This window comes from Leptidea sinapis, chromosome 7 (genome assembly GCF_905404315.1).
Source record: "Leptidea sinapis chromosome 7, ilLepSina1.1, whole genome shotgun sequence".
NCBI lineage: Eukaryota > Metazoa > Arthropoda > Insecta > Lepidoptera > Pieridae > Leptidea > Leptidea sinapis.
This window is the reverse complement of record NC_066271.1, coordinates 1729791-1755724: the sequence shown is the minus strand read 5'-3', so window position 1 is coordinate 1755724 and position 25934 is coordinate 1729791. Positions and strand designations below refer to the sequence as shown.

At 34.8% G+C, this 25934-nt stretch overlaps 1 protein-coding gene across 2 annotated transcripts in view; it reads right to left on the bottom strand.

The window, feature by feature from the left end:
* Positions 1 to 995: 995 nt before the first annotated feature.
* Positions 996 to 25934, bottom strand: part of LOC126965508 (mitogen-activated protein kinase kinase kinase 15) — a 46122-nt gene continuing 21183 nt past the window's right edge. The window contains exons 11-25 of one of the 2 annotated variants that reach the window (XM_050809145.1): positions 25446 to 25626; positions 24015 to 24215; positions 23040 to 23190; positions 20136 to 20350; positions 19527 to 19622; positions 18279 to 18418; positions 16879 to 17028; positions 13914 to 14006; positions 10265 to 10358; positions 8898 to 9080; positions 6345 to 6609; positions 5496 to 5625; positions 4787 to 4903; positions 3944 to 4123; positions 996 to 3349 (exon numbers count right to left, since the gene is read on the bottom strand). In XM_050809145.1, the coding sequence (XP_050665102.1) occupies positions 3109 to 3349; positions 3944 to 4123; positions 4787 to 4903; positions 5496 to 5625; positions 6345 to 6609; positions 8898 to 9080; positions 10265 to 10358; positions 13914 to 14006; positions 16879 to 17028; positions 18279 to 18418; positions 19527 to 19622; positions 20136 to 20350; positions 23040 to 23190; positions 24015 to 24215; positions 25446 to 25626 (2437 nt within the window). In that variant the 3' untranslated portion in view covers positions 996 to 3108. The remainder of the gene's footprint in view (positions 3350 to 3943; positions 4124 to 4786; positions 4904 to 5495; positions 5626 to 6344; positions 6610 to 8897; positions 9081 to 10264; positions 10359 to 13913; positions 14007 to 16878; positions 17029 to 18278; positions 18419 to 19526; positions 19623 to 20135; positions 20351 to 23039; positions 23191 to 24014; positions 24216 to 25445; positions 25627 to 25934) is intronic. The other variant, XM_050809146.1, reaches the window with a different exon arrangement.

Below are 25934 nucleotides of genomic sequence, written 5' to 3'. Positions count from 1 at the left end.
TTACCGCCCTTCTCGCAAAACCACCTGTATATAGTATCTTAAGTAGAAATACAGGTTAACCAATATTTAGTAATTCTCACCGTTGGATATAAGATCTATTTGATAACGTATTTCAAATGCCATCTACCAAAAATTCTTGGTAAATTAAAAAAGTGTCTATATTAAAAAAACGTATACATACAGTAAACACGATCACATATCCGAACACTTAATTATTATTGCTATGCCAATAATGATTTATAGAAATAATATTTAGTTTTACAACACTTAATAAATCTATATAAAGTATATGCAATATGTGATTAAAACTTACAATTACAATAACAAGACTGTACATAGCTCTATAATTATTAAGATCAATATTGTATAAGTTACTTCTAAAGCATATAAAGGCACTTCCCGTAATCACAACGTTAGCACCATGATAAAGCATTTGTCTGTGAAGCGATCTTGTATCGCGATACTATTATGCGCTAAAATGAAACACTCTATATACAACAGACTAGCAGATACGAGACGTGAACAGACAGACAAAGTTTTTTTGTTATTATAATTCGACGATATCAAATGAACGCACGGGTTGAGTTAATTAAACGTAGTAAGTAAATTAAAAAATATGCTCAATAAATAATAATAAAACAAAAATTGTTTATTTCTTTAACAATAAGTACTTCAAAACTGGGGGCAGGTGTCCGTGTCGTTACAAAAATGATATTGTTAAAATTTATTAATAAGACTGACGAAAAGGAGGACACGAGTCTATTGTCGATCTGTAAGTTGTTGTAGATCTGTAATTCTTCAATTATTACATTATATAATTTGGCAGAGCTCTTAATAAATAGTCTTTCAGCAAAATTGTGACATTTTAATAAAATAAATCAATTCTCATTAAGATCATTTTGGAGCAACCTGTAAGTTACCTAGTAGCCGCGCGCTAGCGTCGGTTAACGTACCCGATCAGAACTCGTAGGTGTGTCGCCGTCGTTTTTTAAATATATATATATATACATATTGTTTCTTTGAAAATTCAATTGTTCACTTTAATTTATATATTTTTTTTATTAATTTTATTGTTCGGTTTTATGTCGCCAATGTAACATAGTTGTATCTCGATATATTACTCGTATAATTGAATCGAAACATCGACTTCAAATTAATAATATCATGAATTGTCAATATAAATACAGTTACTAGGAGCAAAGCAATACATGTATGGAAAAATTACTGGTAATATTTCCTCTTAAGTCCGATATAAAAAGTATTATTGGACATTAAAGAAAATCAAAAAAGACAGTAAATTAAATATGCACTAAACTACACGTATAAAATGTAAATAAAATAAATTATCTGTGATTGTGTTCAAACTTGTTCATATAATTCCCACGCGTAAGGATGGGGACAAGCCGCCATCTTAGAGACGTCAGGTTCAGGATTTCAATACAACAACAGTATAGTCTTATTTTTTTACTTTGAATTTCATAAATAATTTTCGCACTATCGATTTAAGAAATAATTGGTAAAGTACGCAATTTTAACAAAATTGTGATATGATCCTGTGAAGTAATTCAAACTCAAAATTTAAATAATTTAGTTTTTACATTTTGGCTTCTGGCGTGGATCCAATTTTTATCAGAATCTAAACTAAATATTTTACTTTTACTTTGTTGTTGAAATATTCAAATTATATCCCATATTAACGCTATTTCATATAACAAATTAGTAATTAGATTTCTTTCACTTTGACTTTGTCTGTCTGTCTTGCCATTTACATAAAATTATAATTATTTAGCAATTATTAAAAATATTAAAAAGGGTGATACACTCGAGGCACAAGCAATACAAAGCGACGTAAAATCTATTATTATTAAGGTATAACAGAGCTTAGACAATAGTAGTAAAGAATACGTGATTAAGCATAATTAATTTTTAATAAATTCATGTTTGCGCCCCATTCTTCTCTAAAGCGTTTTTATATTCACACTTAAACTAATTCTTTGCAATGGCACAATTCTATAAAGGTGTCGTATATTGACGTCACTAAATGAGTTAAATTAAGCAACATTCAAAAGCGTCATTTCCTTGAACTATATGAATAAAGTGATTTGATTTAATACTTCTCTCTCAGAGCGCCATTTGTTTCCGAAGCGGTAGTAGTATCTAGTAGTATAAGAAATGACATCAAAAAGAATTCTAAAGGTATCAATTTTGAGAAAATAAATGCCTTTTATGCTTTTTTATGTCTAATTTAAATGCAATTACTAAGCTTTACTACTATTGTCATTGATAAACAATTCCAAATTGATGTATTCAATTTTAACATTCACCGCGTTGCTATTTTATAGCTTTTATAAAAATATTGGTTTCTGTGTGGAACTTACTCATTATTAGTAAATTGAAAAGACGAAGAATATTATTATGTTAAACAAATTTTATCGCTAAATTGCTTTATGTGTTCTCGACTCCATTATTATTTTACAAGCTCTCAATAACCGAAGCAATACAAATGTGTTAATGTAACTTTTACCCAATATCTAATTCATGTCATTAGAACAATATTTTCGCCTTAAAGTGAAACTTAAGTACTGTATTAATAATATTTATATGCTTACAGGTTGGGAGAGGGCAGCTTAATTCTCCACATATATTTTTTTATTAGCTGTATAGATTAAAATTGCTTTGACAACATTTACTCTCTTGATTATTATTTCTGAAAAACTTGCGGTGCATATTAAAATTACAAATTTGAATATGACAGATATTACCAAATATGGATTATACAAAAATCAGTCACAACACAAATCGTAATTTGTCTCCATCATGTCGATAATAATCTTTTATTTTACTTATTTGGTTACGTATACGCATAACATGTACGCAATAATATGTAAGTTAAATTTAAGATTCTCTGAAAATGAATAATTTGTTTTAAATATTTAATATTTCTTTTGTGTTAAACATTTGGAAATTCAGCACCGAAGGACGCAGATGAAGTTAAATCACTCTGGATTTTTTAATTAGATATAAATAAGTGTATTGCTTGGTTCCGTTATAAAGAATGTAAGTCGAGACTCAGTCACCTCACTGTAGAGTGCACCACCCCCTCGCCTGTCACAGAGCGTCACCGTCGTAGTACTCGGGATCGGCGCCATTTTGTTCCCTAATCACTACAGTCGGGTTGCTGCCGCACGAGCGGCTGGACAGTGTGCGGGCGCCCTTACATTTGGTACACTCCACTACGACCATAGAGTTAGTGTCCATGTCCGTCTCCGTGCTGCTCGTACGGCGCAGAATGTTGTTCTGTAGTCTGTGGTCGAGGATCGCACGCCATAGACGGAGCTCGACGCCACCTCTGTGAATAGTATCGCAAACTGTATTTTGAGCAATGCACGCCCACAAACACAAAGTGACATACAAATCTTACTTACATACGCTAAATACTCTAGAGAAAATTTCAATTTGACGCATGGAACTTTTTGGGACACTATGAATACCTAAGGGTTGTGAAACTGAAGTGGCAGTTGGGGCAGTAACGTCCTAGAATGGCGACCACGTACCGGAAGATGTAATGTTGGTAGACCCCCACAAGATCGATCGGGATCGAATAGGTTGGACGAGGGCAGTGCAGGACCGCCTTTGTCCAGCAGTGGACGTCTCCCGGCTGAGGTGAAGGATGAATTACCAAAACAATCGCACGATACTCCACAAATTAGGTATCGTCCCACCATCTGATGTGTGGATGTGTGGTGGTTGAGTTTTGTGCGGTGTTTCCGGAACGATACGGCATGGGTACCTTCAAAAGAGCGCGTACATCTTCTTTAAGGGCCGGCAACGCTCCTGTGATTCCTCTGGTGTTGCAAGAGAACGTGGGTGGCAATGATCACTTAAGACCAGTTGACACGTACACTCGTTTGCCCTTCTTTTCCATAAAACAACGGAATTTTACCTTAGATTCAACTTGGCAATGTCTTCTCTCTGCGCGTGCGTCAACAGATCGTTGAGGTCGTATCGCTGCACGGCCAATGCCTTCGAAGCCTCCTCCGGGACCCCCCGGGGCGACATCCACTCACATATCTCTTTGAAGAGCTCCTCATCGTAGTCAGTCTCTACTCTCGTACTATGGGTTCTAAAATAAATAATTAGTATCCCCTTTTAGCGTATTCTTCGAACTGTTCTGTCTCTTTATGTCAAACTTCATTTTTACTTGACAAAAAAAATCTGAATTATTTAAAAGCAAACATAAGGATGTCGTAAGAGACGACTAAGGCCATTTACAAGCGGGAGGCTCCTTTTCACAGGACGCCTGGCTATATGATGGGTACCACAACGATGCCTTTTTCTGCCATCAAGCAGTAATGTGTATGCATTATTGTGTTTCGGTCTGAAAGGCACCGTAGCTACTGAAATTACAAATGAGCTTAGCATCTTATGTCTTAAGATGACGAACGGCACGAGACATATATATATATATGAGTCCATGTTTATAAGACTCTCATTCCAGACTTTGGCGAGTCAACATCTCCTGAGGATGCCTCGTGTAGAGGTGAAACACGTGTCAAATTGATTAAAGACAAAACTCACTTAATCTAACTTGTGAGATTTGTTAACATATGTCTTTAGTGATTTTCTTAGTTCATTTTAACATTTGAAGAGCTCCTGTCCAAAGCTTTTGGACTGAATTTATATTTTTATCAATTTGTATATTTGTGTCAAATTAGCTTGCACTTGATGGTAAGTAACAACGCCCCCCCCCCCCTTCTTTTAATTACCACACGATATATATACTGACCTAGGCCTTTTCTCGACGAACTCTTTTATTATTTGCGTCTGAGTCCTTTGCTCTTCTAGAATCAACCTTAACAATGACTGATACTGTTGGTAGCTCTCCATTAGCTCTTGTTGCAACCTGAAAACCGAATGCAACCTGAAATTATTAACACTACTCACTGTTTTGGATCAAATCACTGTAATAATAGAATTCAAAACATTTTAATTGACCACCCCATTGTTAAAGCCCGTCGTCATTATTACAATTTGACAATTTGGTTAATTTTAATTTATAATTTAATAAAAACCCCTAAATATAATCAATAAATAAAATAAAATTATAAAATATGTTGGTAACCACCATCTTGAGCCCTCCAAGAGTTATTAAAGTTACAGTTAGCATTCAACTAAGTTTTGTCTTTAATCAATTCGACACGTATTTCTCTACACGAGGCATCCTCAGGAGACGTAAACTCGCTAAATTCTGGCACGAGACTCAATATTCATCATGCCAAATTTGCACCCAACTATGGGGACGCAATTACATGAGTCTCGCGCCAGAATTTGGTGAGTCAACATCTCCTGAGGATATCTCATGTAGAGGCGAAACACGTGTCGAATTGGTAGAGGAAAAAACTTAGCGGAATATACACTCAATAAAAAACACAACATTTGGATCGATCCTATCGAAACATAATTCATTTACAAGTTATACAAGTTAGTTATTATACTTGAGGTTGTCGAGTCGCAGCCGATGGTCCCTCGTGGAAGTAGCGGTCGAGAGCGCCGAAGGTGTGACGTCAGCCTCGTGGCAAGCCTGACCTCGTGATCCATCAGTAGCCGCCAGATTTGCACCCAGCTCTGAGGACCAAAATACATTCTTATTCATTGATTAGAAGGATGATCTCTCTCATGTAAACTCTCGTAGACAATTGATTCTAGATTCTAAAATTCTTCTAATCTATTGTAACTTTAAATTATAGATTTTTCGAAGACTTTCGACAAATTTCATTACAGATTGCAAGTGGCTTGACTTTGGTGGACTATTTCCATCATGGTTCTCATCCTTAAATATGGCTATTAAAGGCATTTTCTTCCGATCATACTACATTACATCGGGTTTCCCGAAGATCAATCTAGATATCAATATCAATATGACCAATTGTGTACTAAATTCTAAATACTTTAAAAAAAAATCTTTTAATCTCTTTTAGTTAAGTAGTAACTTCTTGCATACGAGATCTGAACTCACGATGACGCTTCACTTTTGCGGGAAGATATCGATAGAATTGTTGATTGAAGTAATTTAAATGACATTAAATTTGAATCATGAAAAAGTTTTCTGTGTGTACTTTGAAGTTGGACGTCTCCGCTTCGGTTCACATTCTCCATGCTTTCAGTTCGGTTCGGTTCGGATTCCTGTTTGTACAATACCTTTATGGATTGTCTTTATTTGCAAGCAGAAATTTGTCGTATAATTAATTATCTTCAGTACTCAAGACTTGTTTTGTTGTGTATGTTTATGTATTACTTGTGATTCTGATCATAAATAAATAAAAATAATACAAAAATAAAAATACCTGGGGAAAGTACAGTAATAGCCGCCTGAACAGCGTTTCGCACCAAATTGTCCAAAGCGAACATCCAATGGGGCTTGATGCTGTGCATTCTCAAGACAACGTTGACAGCCTCTTGGAACATGTATATTGCTGAATGCAACTCATTGATCGCGTTCGAGTCGAAGTCCAGGTCTTCTTTGAGAGTTGTGATCGCTTGCTCTATAACGTTACGATTTTGATCCATTATGTACTCCTTCAGAGCGCATCGAAGGGTCTCTAAGTGATTCTGAAAGTTTACAGAGAAAACAATATGTTAGTTATCATTTGTTTAAAGAGGCAGGTATACGATTTAAATTAGCTTGCCCCAAACAAGGCATAGCATGCACTGTGGGTGAGACAATATATACAGGTGTTCCACGGCTATTGGGAAGTATCCTCTCTCGGAAATGGCCTCTGATGAATGAAGGAATGGTATTGAAGACCACAGAGCAAGCAACCAGTCGCAAATGAAAACGTATAATTCACAACAAAATAAAAAATTATACAAATCATAGCGTACATTCGTATTGGGACAGCTTCAAGGTCACAGAATGGCTCAAGCGGAAGATCGGCGCTGGACATACATGATGTGTGTCAGCATATGCCGAGCTTGTGCCTATTTGCAGCTGATGTTTGAGCTTCTTTTTTTTCTATTATGTTTAAGTTTCATTTTAATTTTAAGCTGTAATATATTTTGTGTTGGTAAGTTTACTTTTGTTAATTACACATTTTTTAGCTGCAAATAAAATATTTTATTATTATTATTATTATTATTTGCCAACACGTCCCTCGAGCCCGCAGAAGCCACTTGATGAGCTTTTTTGGCGCCAAACCCGGTGCCAGCCACTTGAAACGTGATACCCACTTGAGTATGTTACGGGTTGCTAAACAAGCTTGGTAATAGTAAACAATTACGTGATTTATGATGTATTCGTGCTGCGAATGACCCTCTTTCAGAGTTGTACGTGAAATTGCGACTATTTTGCTAAATGCGTCAAAATAAAAAATTGCAATTGAATTCTTTGTATTGTTTTTACTATAGTGGACACGTTATATGATCTTATGATTTCTTTAAAAAAAAATTTTAAAAGATTTGAAAATAATTGCCTGATTGAACCGGGAATCGAACACGCTACACGAGAAAAAATACCCTGTAGATCCATACCGATTGAAAGGCTTCGTCAAAAGGCTTATTTTTTGCTTCATGAATTTTAAAATTTGATGTAAAATTTGGTCCACAGATATGTAAAACTGACATTGCCGTAAGGACAAGTACATACAAATGACATTATCATACTTGATTAATTATTAAATATCCGGACGACCGAGCCTTGCTCGGATTTTCAACAATGTACAAAACTTGAACAAAAAAAGCTTATAGGACATCTGGATTCGAACCCGGGTCTTCTGCTTTCCGGATCACGCAATGTCCAATCTGATCTCAATCTATGTCTATCTATATCTGTCTGCTATTATAGTCGTGTATATGATGGCGAAATTTACCTTTGTATTCTAATGTTATTGTAGCAGTTTCTCATTAAAACACGTATAAAACTACATTTTTTAAAGTGAATCCTACCTGTATACTAAATTTCATTAAAATCGTTGAAGACGTTTCCGAGATTCAGATTATATATATGTATATATATATATATAGTTTAATATATATTAATTTTATATATATGTAGTTTTAAGATATTTATATCAATACAAAATGTTATTCTTGGAAACTATTCAACCTTTTCAACAACGTCATATCTCAATACTTACCAATGCTTTATTTATATACAGTTTATATTTCTCACAAACGTACAATATATTGTATCACTCAGCACCTAGATACGTTAAGTTGAAAGCTATGACTAGACATAGCATCAACCTAATGCAACTATTTTAGTTTGTTACACATAGAATTAGTCAGTTAGTGTGTCATATCTAGTGATGACGCGTCATACATGAACATGTCTGTTCAATACAATGCCTTAACTGGAAAATCTAATAAATTGATTCATAGCTTTGATCATCTTCATTTCATATATTATTCCGTTGGACTTTAACACCCCAATACAGCATAACCAATATTGATGAAATTTTAAGTGTCTAAAGATTTAGATTTATAATTAAATTCCGTAGATGGCGCTGCGATCAGGTATTATTCAAGAATTTATAATTTTATTTTAAATTAATTTTATTTCGAATCTATATTGTCCCATCTGCCAGGAAAATGACCGGCCGTTGTAACTATGTGTAGTAGACATCGTTTATCTTTTGGTGGCTCCAAAAGATAAACGATGGCGACCCATACAGCCCAGTGGTCAGTGACCCTGCCTACTGAGCAAGAGGTTCCGGGTTCGAATCTCGATAGGAGCAAACATTTATGTGATGAAAATGTATGTTTGTTTCCGAGTCATGGATGTTTTTTAAGTATTTATGTATGTTTTATTAGTATTTAAATATATCGTTGTCTTGTTTCCATAGTACAGTCTATGCCTATTTTATATAGTGTGTCAATATTATTATTATAAATATACTAACCATAGTAAGCACAGTATTTCCGAAGTCCTGCTGTATGCTGAGCATCCACTTGGAGCAGATCTTCTCGCTGTCCTGTTCCAGCACACGGGACAGAGTGAGACGCCGCTGCGAGTCCTTCTTCAGCAGGTAGAACCCGTCGTGTTCTATGTCAATCGAGGACCGGGGAACGTTGGGCATGTCCACCTAAAAAAATAAAAATATAAGGAATTTGTTATTTTTTAAACTGATAACTCTCATATCTGGGATTAATTTCATAAATTAAATTTGAAAACAAATATATGAACAATGCGGGACTTGAACCAGCGTCTTCTCGCATTCCGTGCGAGCGCTCTTTCACTGAGCCAATCGTTCGAGCGACGTATCGTTGATTATTCTTGTATGTCTTGTTCAACTCTGAGGTTGTGGTTATATGGTTGGCTCTGTGGGAGAGCGCTCGCACGGAACGCGAAAGTACTCGGATTCGAGCCCCGCATCGTTCATACATTTTGTTTTCAAATTTAATTTCTGTAAATAAAAATATATAAGCAACAGTAAAACTGATTTTCCGTCGCCCATACACTTTTCTAATAACATGATACATTGTAAATTGTAATAACTATGCACTAATATTAACAATCTATATCTATATTCATGTGTTAACTCCTTTGTTTAATATAGTTCTTTTTTTATTGTGCAAAATTTTAAATTTTTTCCTTATTATTTTTTTGTTGGAAAATCGTATAAGTTAATTCATAAGTTAATACATTTAATAATATGTAATTATATAGTTTCAAGTATTTTTTTTGCTTGACAATTTCTGGAGTACCTAATAAAATATAAATATAAAAAAATTGGAAAAAGTGGAATCATATGAACGTTACTGGGCTGTTAATGTTGATCCATCCACCGGGAAACACGGAAGGAATTTCAGTCCATGGTTTCGTTAAGGAAAGTTCTATTTGATATGGAATAAGAGGGACAATAAGCGTCATGTCTCGTCAAATCTCACAATAATTATTTAAAAAAAATATGTATTTTGGCCGATGTTTCGCTTAAGGCTAAAAATAGTAAATATTAGGTAATATTTCTTTTACTTTCACATTATAAAATATATATCGATACACAGAATAACAATTTCGAAAAGGGTTCTCAAACAAAATACAAAAAGAACTCGAGTTGTTACTGTATGAAACGAAAATATCCTAGACTTATGAAGATATATTGAAAGTAACAAATAAACTGTATTCACTTATCGACTTGTTTCTCTGTGGTAACCCATCAGGTTATCGTTTACGGTACAATTTCTCATACTTAACTCACACATACTGAATTTCAGACTTGTTACACTTTGGAACTGAGATAGCGATATACTTAATTAATTAACTAACCTCTGGAGAGAGGAGGCCACCGGACGAGCTCCTACGATTCAATATTGTGTCATTATTATCCATTTCCTCGGCAGATGGCGTGTTAGGCATAGTGCTGTAATTCAAAATAGTATTCACAGTTGTAGTTTATTATTATTATTAATTATTTAAACCGACATTTCGTCGTCGTGACATTAACAGGCTCACATTTTCAGGGGATTATAAAATTGTATCTTATGCGCAAAAACCTAACGTAAAAATACAGCTATAGTTACAGGTGTTTTAATATTTTGTAAACCATTTTTTTTAAATAGTATTGTAATTAGAGTAGTTATTTTGAAATTTTAGTTTCTTATTATTTATATTTATTTAATAGAAACAAATTTCATAACACTATAATATAATTAGTTTTAATGTTAAAACAGCTGACATTATATTGTTAATCCTAAATCATTCTGCACAAGATAAAAATATATTTAAAACTAGAATAATAATTAATGAGAACAATAATAATTTACGATCTATAGAGACTTATTCTAATGCCGGCGTAGACGCGAATAGGGCTATCTAGAACCATCTAGATAGAAGCTTCTAGAAACGTTAGCATGCAGCAAGACGCGAGTGTAGTTCCGATAGTTTTGTAACTGGGCTCGAGCCCGCTCTACATTCACTCGAGAAAATAGCGAGAAAGTGAGAAAAACACGAGAAAAGCAAATGTGGAAACGATTCGCACAAAATTCGCACGTTCTCGCATTGCTCTCCGGTTTTTGTCGGTTTTTGGCGCGAGATAAAAGACCTTAGAGACTTCATAGTCCGCGTTTTCAACGGCACTAGGACAAGCCCAATAATCTAGTGTGGTAACAGGTGGTACATACTGTTAATAATATGATGAATGACAATGTGTGGGTGATTTATATCGATACGAGACTAGCTGCGTTCCATCTACAAATCATAGTGACGGGCGCAGTCATCAAGTCATACTTTCGACACAAAATATACAGTCACCGTTATCCTTATTATATGTAGAAATATTGATACAAATAGTTATTTTAAAATAAATAAAAAAACTGGTGCATCAGTTACCATTACTAAACACAATTATAAAAAAAAACAATGTCCAAAAGTTATGAACGAAAATAACAAATTATTGTTTTCAATGACTGTGCGTGTTCCTACAATTCACAATATTAGTAGTAAATCACTAGGTTAGGCAGATAAAACTAGACCTCGCGCCCCCACTCTGGCACTGCGTCCGCCATTGGTAACAAACATTTTGTGTGTGAATGTTGATTAATAAAACACATAGTATTTTAATGCTTTCTTTTTTATGACAATAAGGGACGACACGAGTAGGACGTTCAGCTGATGGTAATTGATACGCCCTACCCATTACAATGCAGTGCCGCTCAGTATTACACTAGTAGGGACTACAATTTCGCTCATCACCTTGAGATATAAGGTGTTAAGTCTCGTTTGCCCTGTAATTTCACTAGCTACGGCGCCCTTCAGACCGAAACACAATAATGCTTACACATTACTGCTTCACGGCAGAAAAAGGCGCCGTTGTGGCACCCATAATCTAGCCGGCATCCTGTGCAAAGGAGCCTCCCACTGGTAAATGCTCTTAGTCGGAATTAAAACATTATGTTTTAAATAATGTAATAATTTAGCAAAATGAATTAAAATTTCAAGTTAGTTACACAATTTTATTAATTTAAAGGGTCGCTTACCGGAACTACGAGACTCCATGCTTTTTAAGTGTGGATATGTTGTTATTTGAACAGTTTTTCACTGAACACTTTGTCATTGCGTGGCGTTGCATTCAAAGCGCGGGTGAAACACAACTGAACGAATGACTTCAAACAATCTTTGAGTGGGATTGTGAGTCTAGTTATTTATTGTACGTCAATGTTTGGTTTTGATCGATCTGATGTGTGATTTGTTTAACTAAACATTAAAGATTAGGCAGTGTAATCTTTCACACTCAGTTCTTTGAAATCTGATGTAATGAAGATGTGTGTATAATCTGTAACGTTAACAATCTTGTCACAAGTTTTATAAATCGAAGCACAATTACAACATATTGATAGCTACAAACAACGCTCTTCTAAATTTAAACTTCTGCCTAAACATTAAAGACGTTTGACTGTACTATAATGTCAAACAGTCTATCATGGTGCCCGAAATCATCAGAAGACACGTGTGATTAGTTACTAAATAAATTATCGATATAAGTTACTGCTGTCGTTAGTATTATTGATTAGTAGGACAATTACTACCAAACACACACTAATATTCAATGCACAGTTTTTAATTTGTTACTATTTTACTATAGGTAATTAAATATATTATGTAAAGTTTATTTTATAGTGTTTATTTACGTCAACTAACATTATGGGTCGTGGTATTCAATTGTACAATAAAATACCAGCCAATATACTGGGAATCACTGAGCACAAATTCAACAAATATATTGTAGCTTCTTTGACGAAGAAGGCTTACTTAGTATAGTAGATTATATAGAGGATAATGATGTATGGTTATTGTCTAGTTCTGCGCAGGCCCCCTTAAATTGTGTAATATTATATTAAGTAGGCTAAGTTATTATATGATTAACAAGTTAAGCTGTGAGTATCAGTTCTTCTACCCATGTCAATGCCGCTGTACGAACTGATATAGCTTCATGACATTTAGCAAGTGTTGTTGTAATATTTTATATTATTGTCACTCCTTATGGTAAGTAAATATATTTATATGTATCTTCCTAACATAAAAGAAGAGAATTATATATTTGGCATTCATTTGAAACAAAATAAACGTTGTTACAAGCAATTAAATTACAAAACGGTGCAATTCAGTTTGTTGCTGGGTAGGAGTAAAAAAAGAAATATATATTTAGAAATGAAGATTGGTATACTGAAAAGCAGATTAAGGATCGATCAACGGATGACATAAATGACATAGATATGGATTACCTTAGCTGAGATCAATCAGATATTGGAATCGGCAGTTAGTTGTATCTTGTAATTGCCTGTCTATTGAAGAGAAGAAAAGAGAGGAGTTGCGAACAGCTAGTCCATATGGACTAATAGAATAAAAATAACAAAAAGCTCTAATCTGTACAGCTCAGTGGAAATGCGAAGTAGGATGAAAATAGGAATACAATAAATGATAGAGAAAACAGTTGTTCATTGAATTTTTGATATATTTTTTATAATAAATTTAGTTAATAAAATTAAATAAAACAAAGAAATAGAAAATTAAGGGACTTCTTTCCCCATCTCGTAAAACAAAAATTTGTGTAGAGCTTCTATGGCAATACTAAGGTGTGACGTCGCATTTCATTGTGGCTTGAAATATAAAAATTGGCACAACTTTTTTGTTGTTTGATCAATAGCATTCGATTTTTTATCATGTTATTTGTTTTTTTATCCACATTCAAAAATGAAATAAGAAATCAATATTTTAATTTAAGTCTAATACTAATTGTGTCTTGTTTATTTCAGATACGTCGTGAATTTAACTCAATCACAGTGTGCAGCACCGCTTTACTCCCTCGCTCCGCGTCAATAGATAGACAATCTAATACTTGCCAAATAATCTACAAAAATCTCCATTACATGATTCTTGTATGTGTGTGTGTATGTGTGGGTAGTAATAATTGTGATACCTGGTCAAGTGGTCCGGTGGGTAAATCAATATCGGCGACAGCATGGAGGAGGCCGTGCGAGTGATCGTCGGATTAGAGCGGACAGTTTTAATCCTAGCGGTGGAAACAATGCTTAGTGCAATCGTACAACGAGCTACTTTTATGCTATGTTATTTTAATATTGTAAATTAAAAAGCAGTTCATATAAATTTATTATAAGATTAACAATAATGACGCGGTTTACATATTTAAGACTAAAAGCTGGAAGTGGAAATCCGTACTATCAACATTTCTTTTAACTAGATTATAAGTTGCTAAACTTGCAGTTAATAACTATTAAAACGAATTTCATTATGAAAATAAAATTGTAGAATCTACCCATAAAGCATTGCACATATCAACAAATAATAAAAAACTCATGCTTATGTAATGTGGTGTCTCTATAAAGCTGTAAGGCGTTTACCATGAGATATTGCTTATTTATTAAAAAAAATTAAATACTGAATCATGTACAAGTTAGAGCATAAACTGTTGTATCCAAAATATCTTCGCATCGAAGTAGCCTCGTGTACGATTCCACTAGAATATCCATCCACATGTCCCAATAAATGGCTCAAAAGCACGAAAATACAATTTTTATATAATTGAATACGGATTTTGCTGTAAAGGATCAAAAGATATTAAAGAAACAAAACATCCTGCCGGGTATTGCATTGAAGAAAATGTAAAATTTCATTGGGCTAGTACTGTCTGCAAGGGTCTGCATGGATTGTTGAACGAGATCTGGTATTGTATGAAATTATGGAATTGACTTTGGTGGAGCTTTTGGGAGAGGATTTCATTTATCTGCGTCCGTCAACGTAGAATCGTTACTACCATGGGGAGCTACGATTATTTAAGTATTTTGCGTGTGACAGCAGTTGACATGCCATTTATAGATATATGATTCAGCTAATTAGTCATAGTATTACAATAATCGTTTTAAAAGTATATTCATGAAAAACATGTTAGTTTCAAATGAATTTCATATATTTTATGGAAGAAAGACAGACGAGACGTAACGCCAGATGAATCACGTTGGTACGTGGCGGGCGAGGATCGAACCGGGAGCTCCATGGTGATAGTAAACGGACCAACCTTTAATAAGTTACCGACGCTTAAATTTCATAATATTAAAAACAATCCAAGGGTTGTCGAAATTGCATTTGATCATAAAAATAACAGGCATATTGTATTGTCATATGATTGTTTAGTGGTTTATCTCTGTCGAATCTAAATGTTAATTATAAAAAAAAAAAGTTTTGATAATGTGTTAGCTTTTATGTTTCGTTACAAGAGACGAGGTTTACATAAATGAAATTCGAAAATCTGAGCGGAGGGCAAACAGAAGTCGTTTGAATGTTTAATACTAATTTCAAGGATCTTTGAGGTCGTTTACATTAACGAAGTGTGTTTAACGATTTATGTTGAGTTAAAAATGCGATGCAACAATGGGACATGTGAATGGAAACATTATTATAAAATAAATACACAATATTATTATTAAATAAAACATGTTACAACAAAGTGTAAAATGTAAACAAAAATAATAAAAACGGCATTAGGCATTTCAAAATCAGTTTACAAAACAATAGGTACCTATGTGTTGTAAAATTATCTTTATGGAAAAATATTCATTGATACAAAGAAATATATATATGATGTACATTCTATACGAAATGACATAACAGAAAGTCAAAAATATAGTGACTAGTCAAAGGTTTGAAAGGCTCTGATAAAAGTTCTGATAGCAAGCATTAAAGAGCGCGAATCAAAATTTATACGACGAATCATATGACGTTATGATATAAAGTCAAACTATAAAGTCTGATGGCTAGAATAGCACTATAATAATAATAATATTGGCACATCACAACACAAATTATCTTGCCCAAAAATAGGCAGAGCCAACAATTTACATACTTAAACATACAAACATGAGTCGGAAACAAATATCCATTCATCGTATAAATGTTTGCACCTACCGGGATTCGAACCCGGGACCTTAAGCTCTTTGGGTCAGGGACACAAACCATGGGCTATGTGGGTCGTCAAGCATGGGTATTGCTAATAAATGAGATCAGTTGTGATAAAACAATAACTACTTGTCATTTGGCTAAAGGACCAAACTTATGTTACAGGCGCAGAACCGTAGTGTTGTAGATGTAGTCTTGACCAATGAGAGAGTGTTCCACTGCATAACTTGAACTGTTAGTACGATCAATTAAGAGCAATTGATATGCTTTTGCCAGAAGTTTTTGATGAAATGGAAATTATTAATACTTCTTCTGTATGTAAGAAACTAATTAATCACCGCAGCTCATGGCTCTCTGCAAGTGACAAAGAACTTAAAACCATTCCTGAGTTATTATGAACTGCATGCCATTCATTCGGAACTCTAAGAAGCTTAAACTAACACGCGTTTACTGTCGATACATATATTAGCAATTGTCCATGACGTTCTATACATATAGACAAATCACGTCGTATAAAAACAAAGCTGAATTATGGAACATGCCACAAATTACACTATATTAAGCGTCGACTGCTATGTCTATACATTACCGCATTTACTCCAGTTGTTTAAAATATTTCTGGACAATAAGCAGCAATGTAAAACTTTTATTCAGTTCAGGTTCAATTCGAACAGAGACAGTTGACACACGACTAAAGAGAAAAGCACACTTTGACGTTCCGCTAACAGACTGCGAATGATATGTCCTTATATATGTATAGAACGTCCATATGAGACTACTCATCGTGATCTTTCTACAATAGCTCCGTGTGCACAAGCGACAAACATATCAATAACGCAGCATAGCTACAAATGTTTGAGTATGACATAAGCTAATGACAATTAACGTCACTGTCTCATTGTCATTGTCACACATTGAAATTTAACCGCAGGGCGTTACTCCGTGTTTGAGCAGGCCATACGAAAACTTACTCGATTTCAGGAGAGCTGGGTAGGTTTCCGGGCAGGCTCGGTTCCGATATTTTTTTCTGCGCGACCAGCGGTCGGGCTTTGTCTGCGGGCACGGATATACTGCGGCTGTAGTCCACGCTGCTACCAAGACGATTCGTTGGCTTCTTCTTTCTATAAATCGTAAGTAATTTACATCTCACAGAACATTTATACGTCTAGAAAGACTATGACAGCTGTAAAAAAAATCAAAAAAGAACACTAACACAAAGTGACAGTGTAAGACGTAGATTGTCACGCACACTAATGAAATAAACTTGGCCTGTTTTCATCGGTTGTCTAGCAGCAAGAGGCTCTATGTAGATGTAAAAATTATCAAATGTAATCACTATTGAATTATTTAATACTGAAATCATCTTAAAAAACATTAACGTCTCAAAACTGAATGCATTTACGCCACAAAGTTAGTTGTGTAGGAAAACATAAATTTGATAAATAACGAATAATGAAACTATACTTAATTACAAAGAACTTAAATACAACAGCAGTTAAAATTGGTCTCTCATAAAGATTTGAAAGAAATTATAAAGTTAACTCCAAACAATAAATAATTATTAACTGTGATTTTATGTGATGTACTAATTGACATAATGTCTTCTCATAAAGTATTATAGAAATATTGTAGAAACAAGTGTCTGTCTGAGCAGTTGACATTCACCTAACGTTAAGTGGCATACATAGACTTAATAAGGAATTTTTCAAATAAGAAAGGAAAAAGTGTTAGTTCATCGAAAAGTAATTAATGAAATAGGTACATTTGAACATAATATCTCATAACATATTTTACTTATAGATCATACAACTACAAGAAGAATATAATTTGATAGCTATTCGAGAACGACTAGTCCCAAATACATGTTTACACAAAAGGCAAAAGGCATTTAATTTCTCAATATTGATTCCTTTACAATTTATTTTGATGTCACTTCAAACAGAACCACCGCTTCGGAAACAAATGGCGCTCTGAGAGAGAAGAAACGGCGCAAGAAACTCTCCCCACGTTCTTTTTAATAAAATAGTACATTAAAAGAATACTTTTTTCAATAGAACATTTAATTTATAGATAATTAATTAATTTTATCGAACTCGACCAATTGCAATCGAATCGATCTCCAAAAAGGAGTGTCACAAATAGAACTATCCGCATCCCCCAGACAATTAAAGATGGCGTCTCGCTGGAGGTATGTGCCCTGCTCTGATTGGGCATTACATTAATTATAATTTTAAAAGTACTTAATAATAAAAAAAATTATAAAAAAATGTGATCAAATAATATTGTGCGTTATTGCACACAAACAACAATCTATACGACTCATACCTTCCTGCAACATATATATATATATGTATATACACAATATACTTACTCGCAAAGGAATGCGTCTTCCAACAGTTCGGCCGCGGTCGCTCTCTTCTCCGGCTCCGGTATAAAGCACCGTAGTATAAAATTCTTCGCCTTTTGTGACAACTCGTTTGGTATCTCCGGGTGCATTTTGTAGTAACCAACCTACATTGATTATACGATCGATCAATTAGTATTTACAAGTGGGGGGCTCCTTTGCACAGGATGTCGGCTAAGTTATGGGTACCACAAAAGCGTATATTTCTGCGGTGAAGCATTAATGTGTAAGCATTATTGTGTTTCGGTCTGAAGGGCGCCGTAGTAATAAGTGAAATTACTTGGGCAAATGTGACTTAACATCTTATATCTCAAGGTGACGAGCGCAATTGTAGTGCCGATCAGAATTTTTGTGTTTTTCAGGAATACTGAGCGGCATTGCATTGTAATGCGCATGGCGTATTAATTACCATCAGCTGAACGTCCTGCTCGTCCCAGAATGTCATAAAAAAATTTAAACAAATGACTTCTCTGCAACAGTGTCGCTCCACAGTGTGATTTATTTGCCAGTTTGATGGGATGTTTGGTCAACGAATGTAAGAAAAGATTTGAGAGTATGATGCCTGTAAGCTCTATAAAATAAGATACCTAGTTTTATAATTTTGATTGTTTTCTTTCTTTAGCATAGTATCAGTCACGTGTCCGATTTTGGCGAGACAACACGTCCTGAGGATGCCTCGTGTAGAGGCGAAACACGTGTCAAATTGTTTAAAAACAAATATTGGCGGAATTAACACTAAAAAAACTCAAATCATTTGTATAATGTAAATAATGTAAAATGTAAATTTTCTATGTGTGTTACATTATATTTAATAAGTAAAAAATAAATAAATAAACTAAACACTGGAAAATTTGCATTGAAATTAAGCGATGGAAACATCTATAATATTTCAATCCAGTTTTTAGTCATTAGATAAGTTTAGGAATAACCGGTGTTTAAGGAAGATGTACGCGCTTTTTTTGAAGGTATGTCGTATCGTCCTGAAAACACCCCACAGGGAAGGTCATTCCACAGCTCGGTTGCAAGTGAAAGAAAGATTACTTAGAAGAGAAGATTCGACGAAGATGTTACAACGGCATAAAACCAAAAAATTACCAAAAAGTGTGTAGTTGAAAAGATGAGTTTTATAAGCTAATTTAGCAATAGCCTGTGATAAACATTATCAGCACATTTGGTGCCCGATTATGTCCTAGTTTCTTAACGACAAATGTTTACCTTGAACAGAGCAGCCTGCGGTGACCCCAGCTCCATGAAGGGCGGGTTTCCCGTCGCCATCTCTACCACAGTGCAACCCAACGACCAAATGTCAGCCTGAAATCACAATAAACAAAATTAACAGAATATAACTAATATATGACAAACAAGGAGTACGTACAAAATTCGGAATGAGTATATCCGAGGCACCTTTAAAATTGCAGCTGTACAGAAAATACCCTAGCCGCTAGAGTATTTAGAGAGGATGGAGTATGAGTTTATTTTATGGAAAAGGAGGATAATCGGGCGTACGGGTTATCTGGTGTTAAGTGATCACCGCCCCCCACATACTCTTGCAACACCACAGGAATCACAGGAGCGTTGTCGGCCCTTAAGGAACGTGTTCGCGCTTATTTTGAAGGTACCCATATCGTATCGCCCGGAAACACCGCACCAGGAAGTTCATTACACAGCTTTGTCGTAGAAGAAAGTTCCTTGAAAAGCGCACTGTGGAGGATCGCCACACATCCAGATGGTGGGGATGATATCCTAACTTGTGGCCTGTCGTGCGAAGGGGAAATTCGGCAGCAGGAATCATTGTTTAAAAAAATAAACATTAGTTGTGCTTACCGGAGCACCATAGCCTCTTTGTCCTTTGTCAATCACTTCAGGCGCCATGTATTGCAAGGTTCCAGCGAATGTCTCGGTGGAAGGGCAGAGTCCAGCCAATCGCTTGGACGTACCAAAGTCCGATATCTTCACCACACCGCTGTATGTATTCACCAGAACGTTGTCGCCTTTGATATCGCGATGAACGATCTTCTGGTCGTGTAGGTATTTTAATCCTGAAATTTATTTATTTATACAATCAACGTTAAAAATTTTGTGTTAGTCTCAATGACCTTCTATACATATGGACATTTCATTCGCAGTCAGATAACCGGCAAAAGTGTGCTTAAAGACAATGTAAATACACTTTTCTCCTTAGTCGTGTGTCAACTGTGTGTCAATCAACAAGCCTAAGTGTGCAATAGAAAGTGCTTAAATAATACGTTCACAACTCAAAAAAAAGATGGTGTGACTTATCATCGGTAATGTTATTTTATTTATATAAGATTGATATGCAAAAAGCGGAAGTAACTTAATAAAACGAATAGTATATCATTAAATATGGTACAATATTATTGACAAGCCCCAGACAATACCAATAGAATGGGACAAATGAAAGGACACAGTCAGAAATGAAAACAATAGAGTCGCTCTATTTAACCGACTTCAAAAAAGGAGTACGTTATCAATTCGTCAGTTTTTTTTATGTTTGGTTACCTCAGAACATTCGACTGGGTGAACCGATTTGGATAATTCTTTTTAACCGACTTCAAAAAAGGAGGAGGTTCTCAATTCGTCGGTTTTTTTTTATGTTTGCTACCTCAGAAATTTCGACTGGGTGAATAGATTTTATTGTGCTTCCCGTGTGGTTCAATTTGGTCCAGATCTGATAATGGCAACCACGAGAAAACCATAAAAGTCTTAAATTCGCAACAAATTTACGAATAACTCAATATCGCGCTAGCCGATTTCGATAATTTTTTCTTTTTTTATTGGAAAGGATATAATTCAAAGGTAATTTGGTGATAGTTTGGTTAGGTTCTGCTTAAGGGATCCATAACAAAGTAAAGGAAGTCTTCAATTCTTAGGAGCAAATTAACGATACTAGGCCGAATCTTTTTTTTGCTATCCGGATATTTGAGTCACCTACCGTAACGTCGGTATGGTCAAGTAATTGTCGTAGTCGAATATGATGACGATCAATGGAACTCCTTAACGACTTACAGTAAGCGTGCGATCTGTAGCAGAATTTATGTTTGTAATAAAATGCAATGCACTTACGTTCATTTCTACATTGCAAAATTTAGTAGATCTACAAATTTAGACAAATTATTAGTAAGTGTAGTTCAGATTCACTAAAAATAAAAAATGAACAAAAATACAACAGACTTTAAAAACACTATTCCAAAACAATAGATATAATATTATGAACTAAAAATTATAAAAATAATTACGTATTTTTATACAATCTAATTAATAAATGTAATTCTAGTAACGATTATTGTTATTTTTGGAGTCGGTTTTTTTTTGTTATTTTTTTTTTAAATGCCTAGTGAACAATGATTAGCAACATTGTATTTTGTGTAATGTGAACGGCTTACAATACGTGAACTATTACATACTAGTGCTATTTACACGTTATCACGGAAATATCGATAATAAATATATATACTTATTTACATCGCAAATATGTAAAAGCTAATATTTTTCAGCTTTCCCGTACACGAAATAATGAAAGAGAATTGGCGCCGGTTGGTAGCAATAGAAATTTACAAACCAAATAAGAATATTTATATTTCACCACTAAAGGATTTAAATGTTTTGGATTTTACCACATTTAAAATTTGACAAAAGCTGTCATACAAATATATGTTGTTGTTCGCTTACACTATAAACACACCAAAAAGATAAGCTGGACAAGATATCCAAACCTAAAAGACAAATTTTATTTAATTTGAAAAAGGAACTTAAATTTAAATAACCAGGTTAACTAATTATTTTAAGTAAGTAAATAAAAATATTATATTTGAGTATTAGTTTCTCTCATTAAAGGTTACCTTAACTTATTAAATCCAAATTCCTTTAGAACGTAAAGAAGTAACAGATATAAACACAAGCCAATAACTAAACATACAATGTTTGTATGATTTCTGTTTAAAAACGTAAAAAACTTCTGACTGAACAGATCTTAATCGTAAAATAGAGACTTTGTCGTCTGGGTTAAAAAAATCTGCTACTCAACTGGTGTCACTATCCAAATCGGGTTCTAAATTCAAAATACGCAGCTGAAACTGAAAATAGTGTTTACATAGCTGTTTATTGACCAATAAATTTTTTATAAAAAACCGTAGTACACGCAGAAATGTATAGACATAGCAGTCGAAGCTTATAATGTTGTAATTTGTGGCATGTGCCATATTTCGGCTTTGATTTTGTATGAGGTGCATTGTCTATATGTATAGAACGTCATTGGTTAGTCTACATAATATGGTCACGGTTCTTTAATAACACGGTCGTTTACAGACGTTCTTTCATCAAACTAAAAAACAGGCTTTTTATAGAAAATTGAACTAAAACATAGAAAAAAATTTTTATTTAGGATATATAAATGCGTGTTTTAATGTATTACTTGCATTGTTGAATTAAAAATTCTCTTTGGTACTCGAAAATTTCCTAATATTAGATGAATCGGTTAAAGATAATTTTTGAAGTTTAAAATTAACTCATCAATTCCTGCCTTTTCGACGATAGATGAGAATTATATAAATTAACAAAATCTAATTTATCAGTTCTTCTGCTTGAAGCCCCTTTACGAACCGATGCAGCTTCACGACGTGTAGAAAGTCTTATTGCAATATGTTATGTTACTGTCACTTCCTTTGGTAAATATATATATTTGAATTGTAATGTTAAATCACTAATAACCTTCCAATATTTGTTTGGTGTAATAAGCGATGGTGGCCTCATTCTCCTTGAGCGGGCCCCACTTGGACCGCAGCAGCGCAGACAGCGAACCCCCGGGCACTTGCTCCATGAATATCTTGAAGTAGTTGTCCTCCGATATTGAACCTAAGTACTGATCAACAAATGAATATAAGAAACTAACATAAGAATTTCACCAGTGTAAGGCTCCTTTAGGAGCACAGTGAAGCAGCAATGTGTAAGCATTATTGGGTTTCGGTATGAAGGGCGCTGTAGCTAGTGAAATTACTGGGCAAATGAGACTTAACATCTTGTCTCAAGGTGAGCGCAATTGTAGTGCCGCTCAGAATTTTTGGGTTTTTCAAGAATCCTGAGCGGCAATGCATTGTTATGGGAAGGGCGTATCAATTACCATCAGCTGAACGTCCTGCTCGTCTCGCTCCTTATTGTCATAAAAAAATGTGTGGACCAAAAAATAACCTTTGACCCTTGCTCTTTGTAATGTTCACTTTTCAGGGATGAAAAGTAACCTATGTCCTATATTATGGATTTGCTTGTGGCGGCAAGATAGCTGGTCTATGCATAGTTGACAATTAATTACGACAATATTCTATCTTTTAAGTAAGTGTGTGTGGTTGAGCTAAGAGACTGAATTATTAATTCGAGAGTAAGGAATGAGTCGTTCAATCCCGATGTGTATATTATCGGGCACTTCAGGTCCTCGTATTAATCTCTCAACCCGTTAATTTGTAAATAATCACCGGCTCTCCCAACTAGCCTAGCATTATGCCATACTCCCAATGAATAAAATAAAAATAGCCTATGAAATGGAATGCTGGTGTGCGTACATTACTCCAAATAGGTTAACTGTCAACCTCAATTGTTTCTCGATATTTTTGCAGATTTCACAGTCTATCTAGACAAAAAAATTATCTAAGGTAGTATGTTTAAATGTTTAGTAATGGCACACTCCCCGACCTGCACAATGTTCCTGTGCCGCAGCTGCGAGTGCAGCAGGATCTCCTCGTGCAGCGGCTGCACCTCGCCCAGGTTCCTCTCGGGTATCTCCTTGACCGCGATCCGCACCTGCGTGTTGAGGTCGCGTGCGGCGAACACCACGCCGTACGTGCCCTTGCCCAGCACCACGCGCTTGTTGCAGTCGTCCAACTCGTACTCGAACTACAAGCATTCATTTAGTAACGACCGATCTCTTATAGTTATTTATGCAACTGTTGTTAAATAAAGGATATAAAACACGAATGTGGGTGTGATAATAGTATCACATTAGTGTTTTGATACCTAATTATCAACAGTTGCATACAAGACTTTATCTACACCCATAATATGAATCCTCTATAAAAGATTCTGAAACAGTTACCTAACTGCTAAAATTAAAAAAGCCAGTCCTAGTAACCGTTACATCACCCAAACGAGTGTTGTAATGTTGTACTGAAATTCATTACAACACTCGTTTGGATGATGTAATGGTTATTAGCACATTGGGTGTTTTAATGTTGGCAATAAGCTAACTGTTTTAAAATCTTTAATGGAGGATTTAAAGAATGGGTGTATAAAAACTTTATTACAGCAGGCAACAACTGGCTAACCTAAAAATTTATTTTAATATAAAATATTATTGAAATTGCGTAACGGCAAAGAGTGAATAGAAAGGTCCTTACAAATATTGTAATTCATTTAATGGGAAACAAATGCAGATACATCTTTAAACATAAAATAGATAAAGCATACTTTATTTATAGTAAAAAATGTGATGTTACGTCATAGTATTTTTTAACTCAACCAGTGGGAGTCGCATAGCAGATCGTCAACGCAGATTTCAAATACGTGACAATCCATTATTGTAAATGAAACAACGCATCTTATATTCGCCATGACAGATGCAATGTAATGTGACAGCAGTCGCATCGCATTACAGTACACCTGATTTGGTTTTGTATTGCTTTAAGACTAGGTCATATTGGCATTATTATGCATAGATTCATCTCATTCTGTCACTGCCATTAAAGATTAAAAATATTTATTTCAATACTACCCTGACAGGCACTTTTGAATGAGCATTCTTGCGTTCCATGTATTCTTCTAATTTGTAATACGCTTTCTTACAGAGTGTATTTTTAATACAAGTTTCAAACTTTTTTATCTTTAGTTACATCAAGAATTTTATTAAAAATAAAGAGAAAGTGCGATTCAGACTTGTGCACGAAGGGTTTCGCATAATCTTCGAGTCTACGTTCCGTACGTGCGTATACAAAACATTTTTTTTAATACTTTTGTAAGAAAAATATTTTTTAATTTGGTAAGCGTGCTCGGAACCCGAGATCTCGCGGGTACGAGTCCCGCATCGTTCATACATTTTGGTTACAAATTTAATTTGTTTGATAGTGGTACCTTCAACTGGTCGTGCATAACGCTGGTGTCGAGGTCTGCCAACTTCTCGTGGTCTGCCGTGAGCTCGCCCAACATGTCGTACAGCCGCTGTCGGAATATTTGCGACGGCAAAAATATTTGGAAGTCGTCCGAATTCTCGCTCACATATAAGAACAGGCAGCGTTCGTCCCGTTTGTATAAACTGAAATGAATAGGACAAACTAGCACACGTACGGGTCACCTGATGGTAGGTGATTACCGCAGCCCGTACTCTCTTGTAAAACCAGAGGAATCACAGGATCGTTGCCGGCCTTATAAAGTATCAAATAAACGTTCATAATAATATGATTCTGATTATTATAAAGCAAAAGCAAAGACAAACTGCAATATACAAAAAAATATGAAGAGCGCAGAACTAAAATACTGCGAGAGTCTCTTTTCTCACACCGCCAATTGTTTCCGAAAGTAGTGCTTTAATGCAACTTAATGGTAATCTCTTTCAGGTGTAAC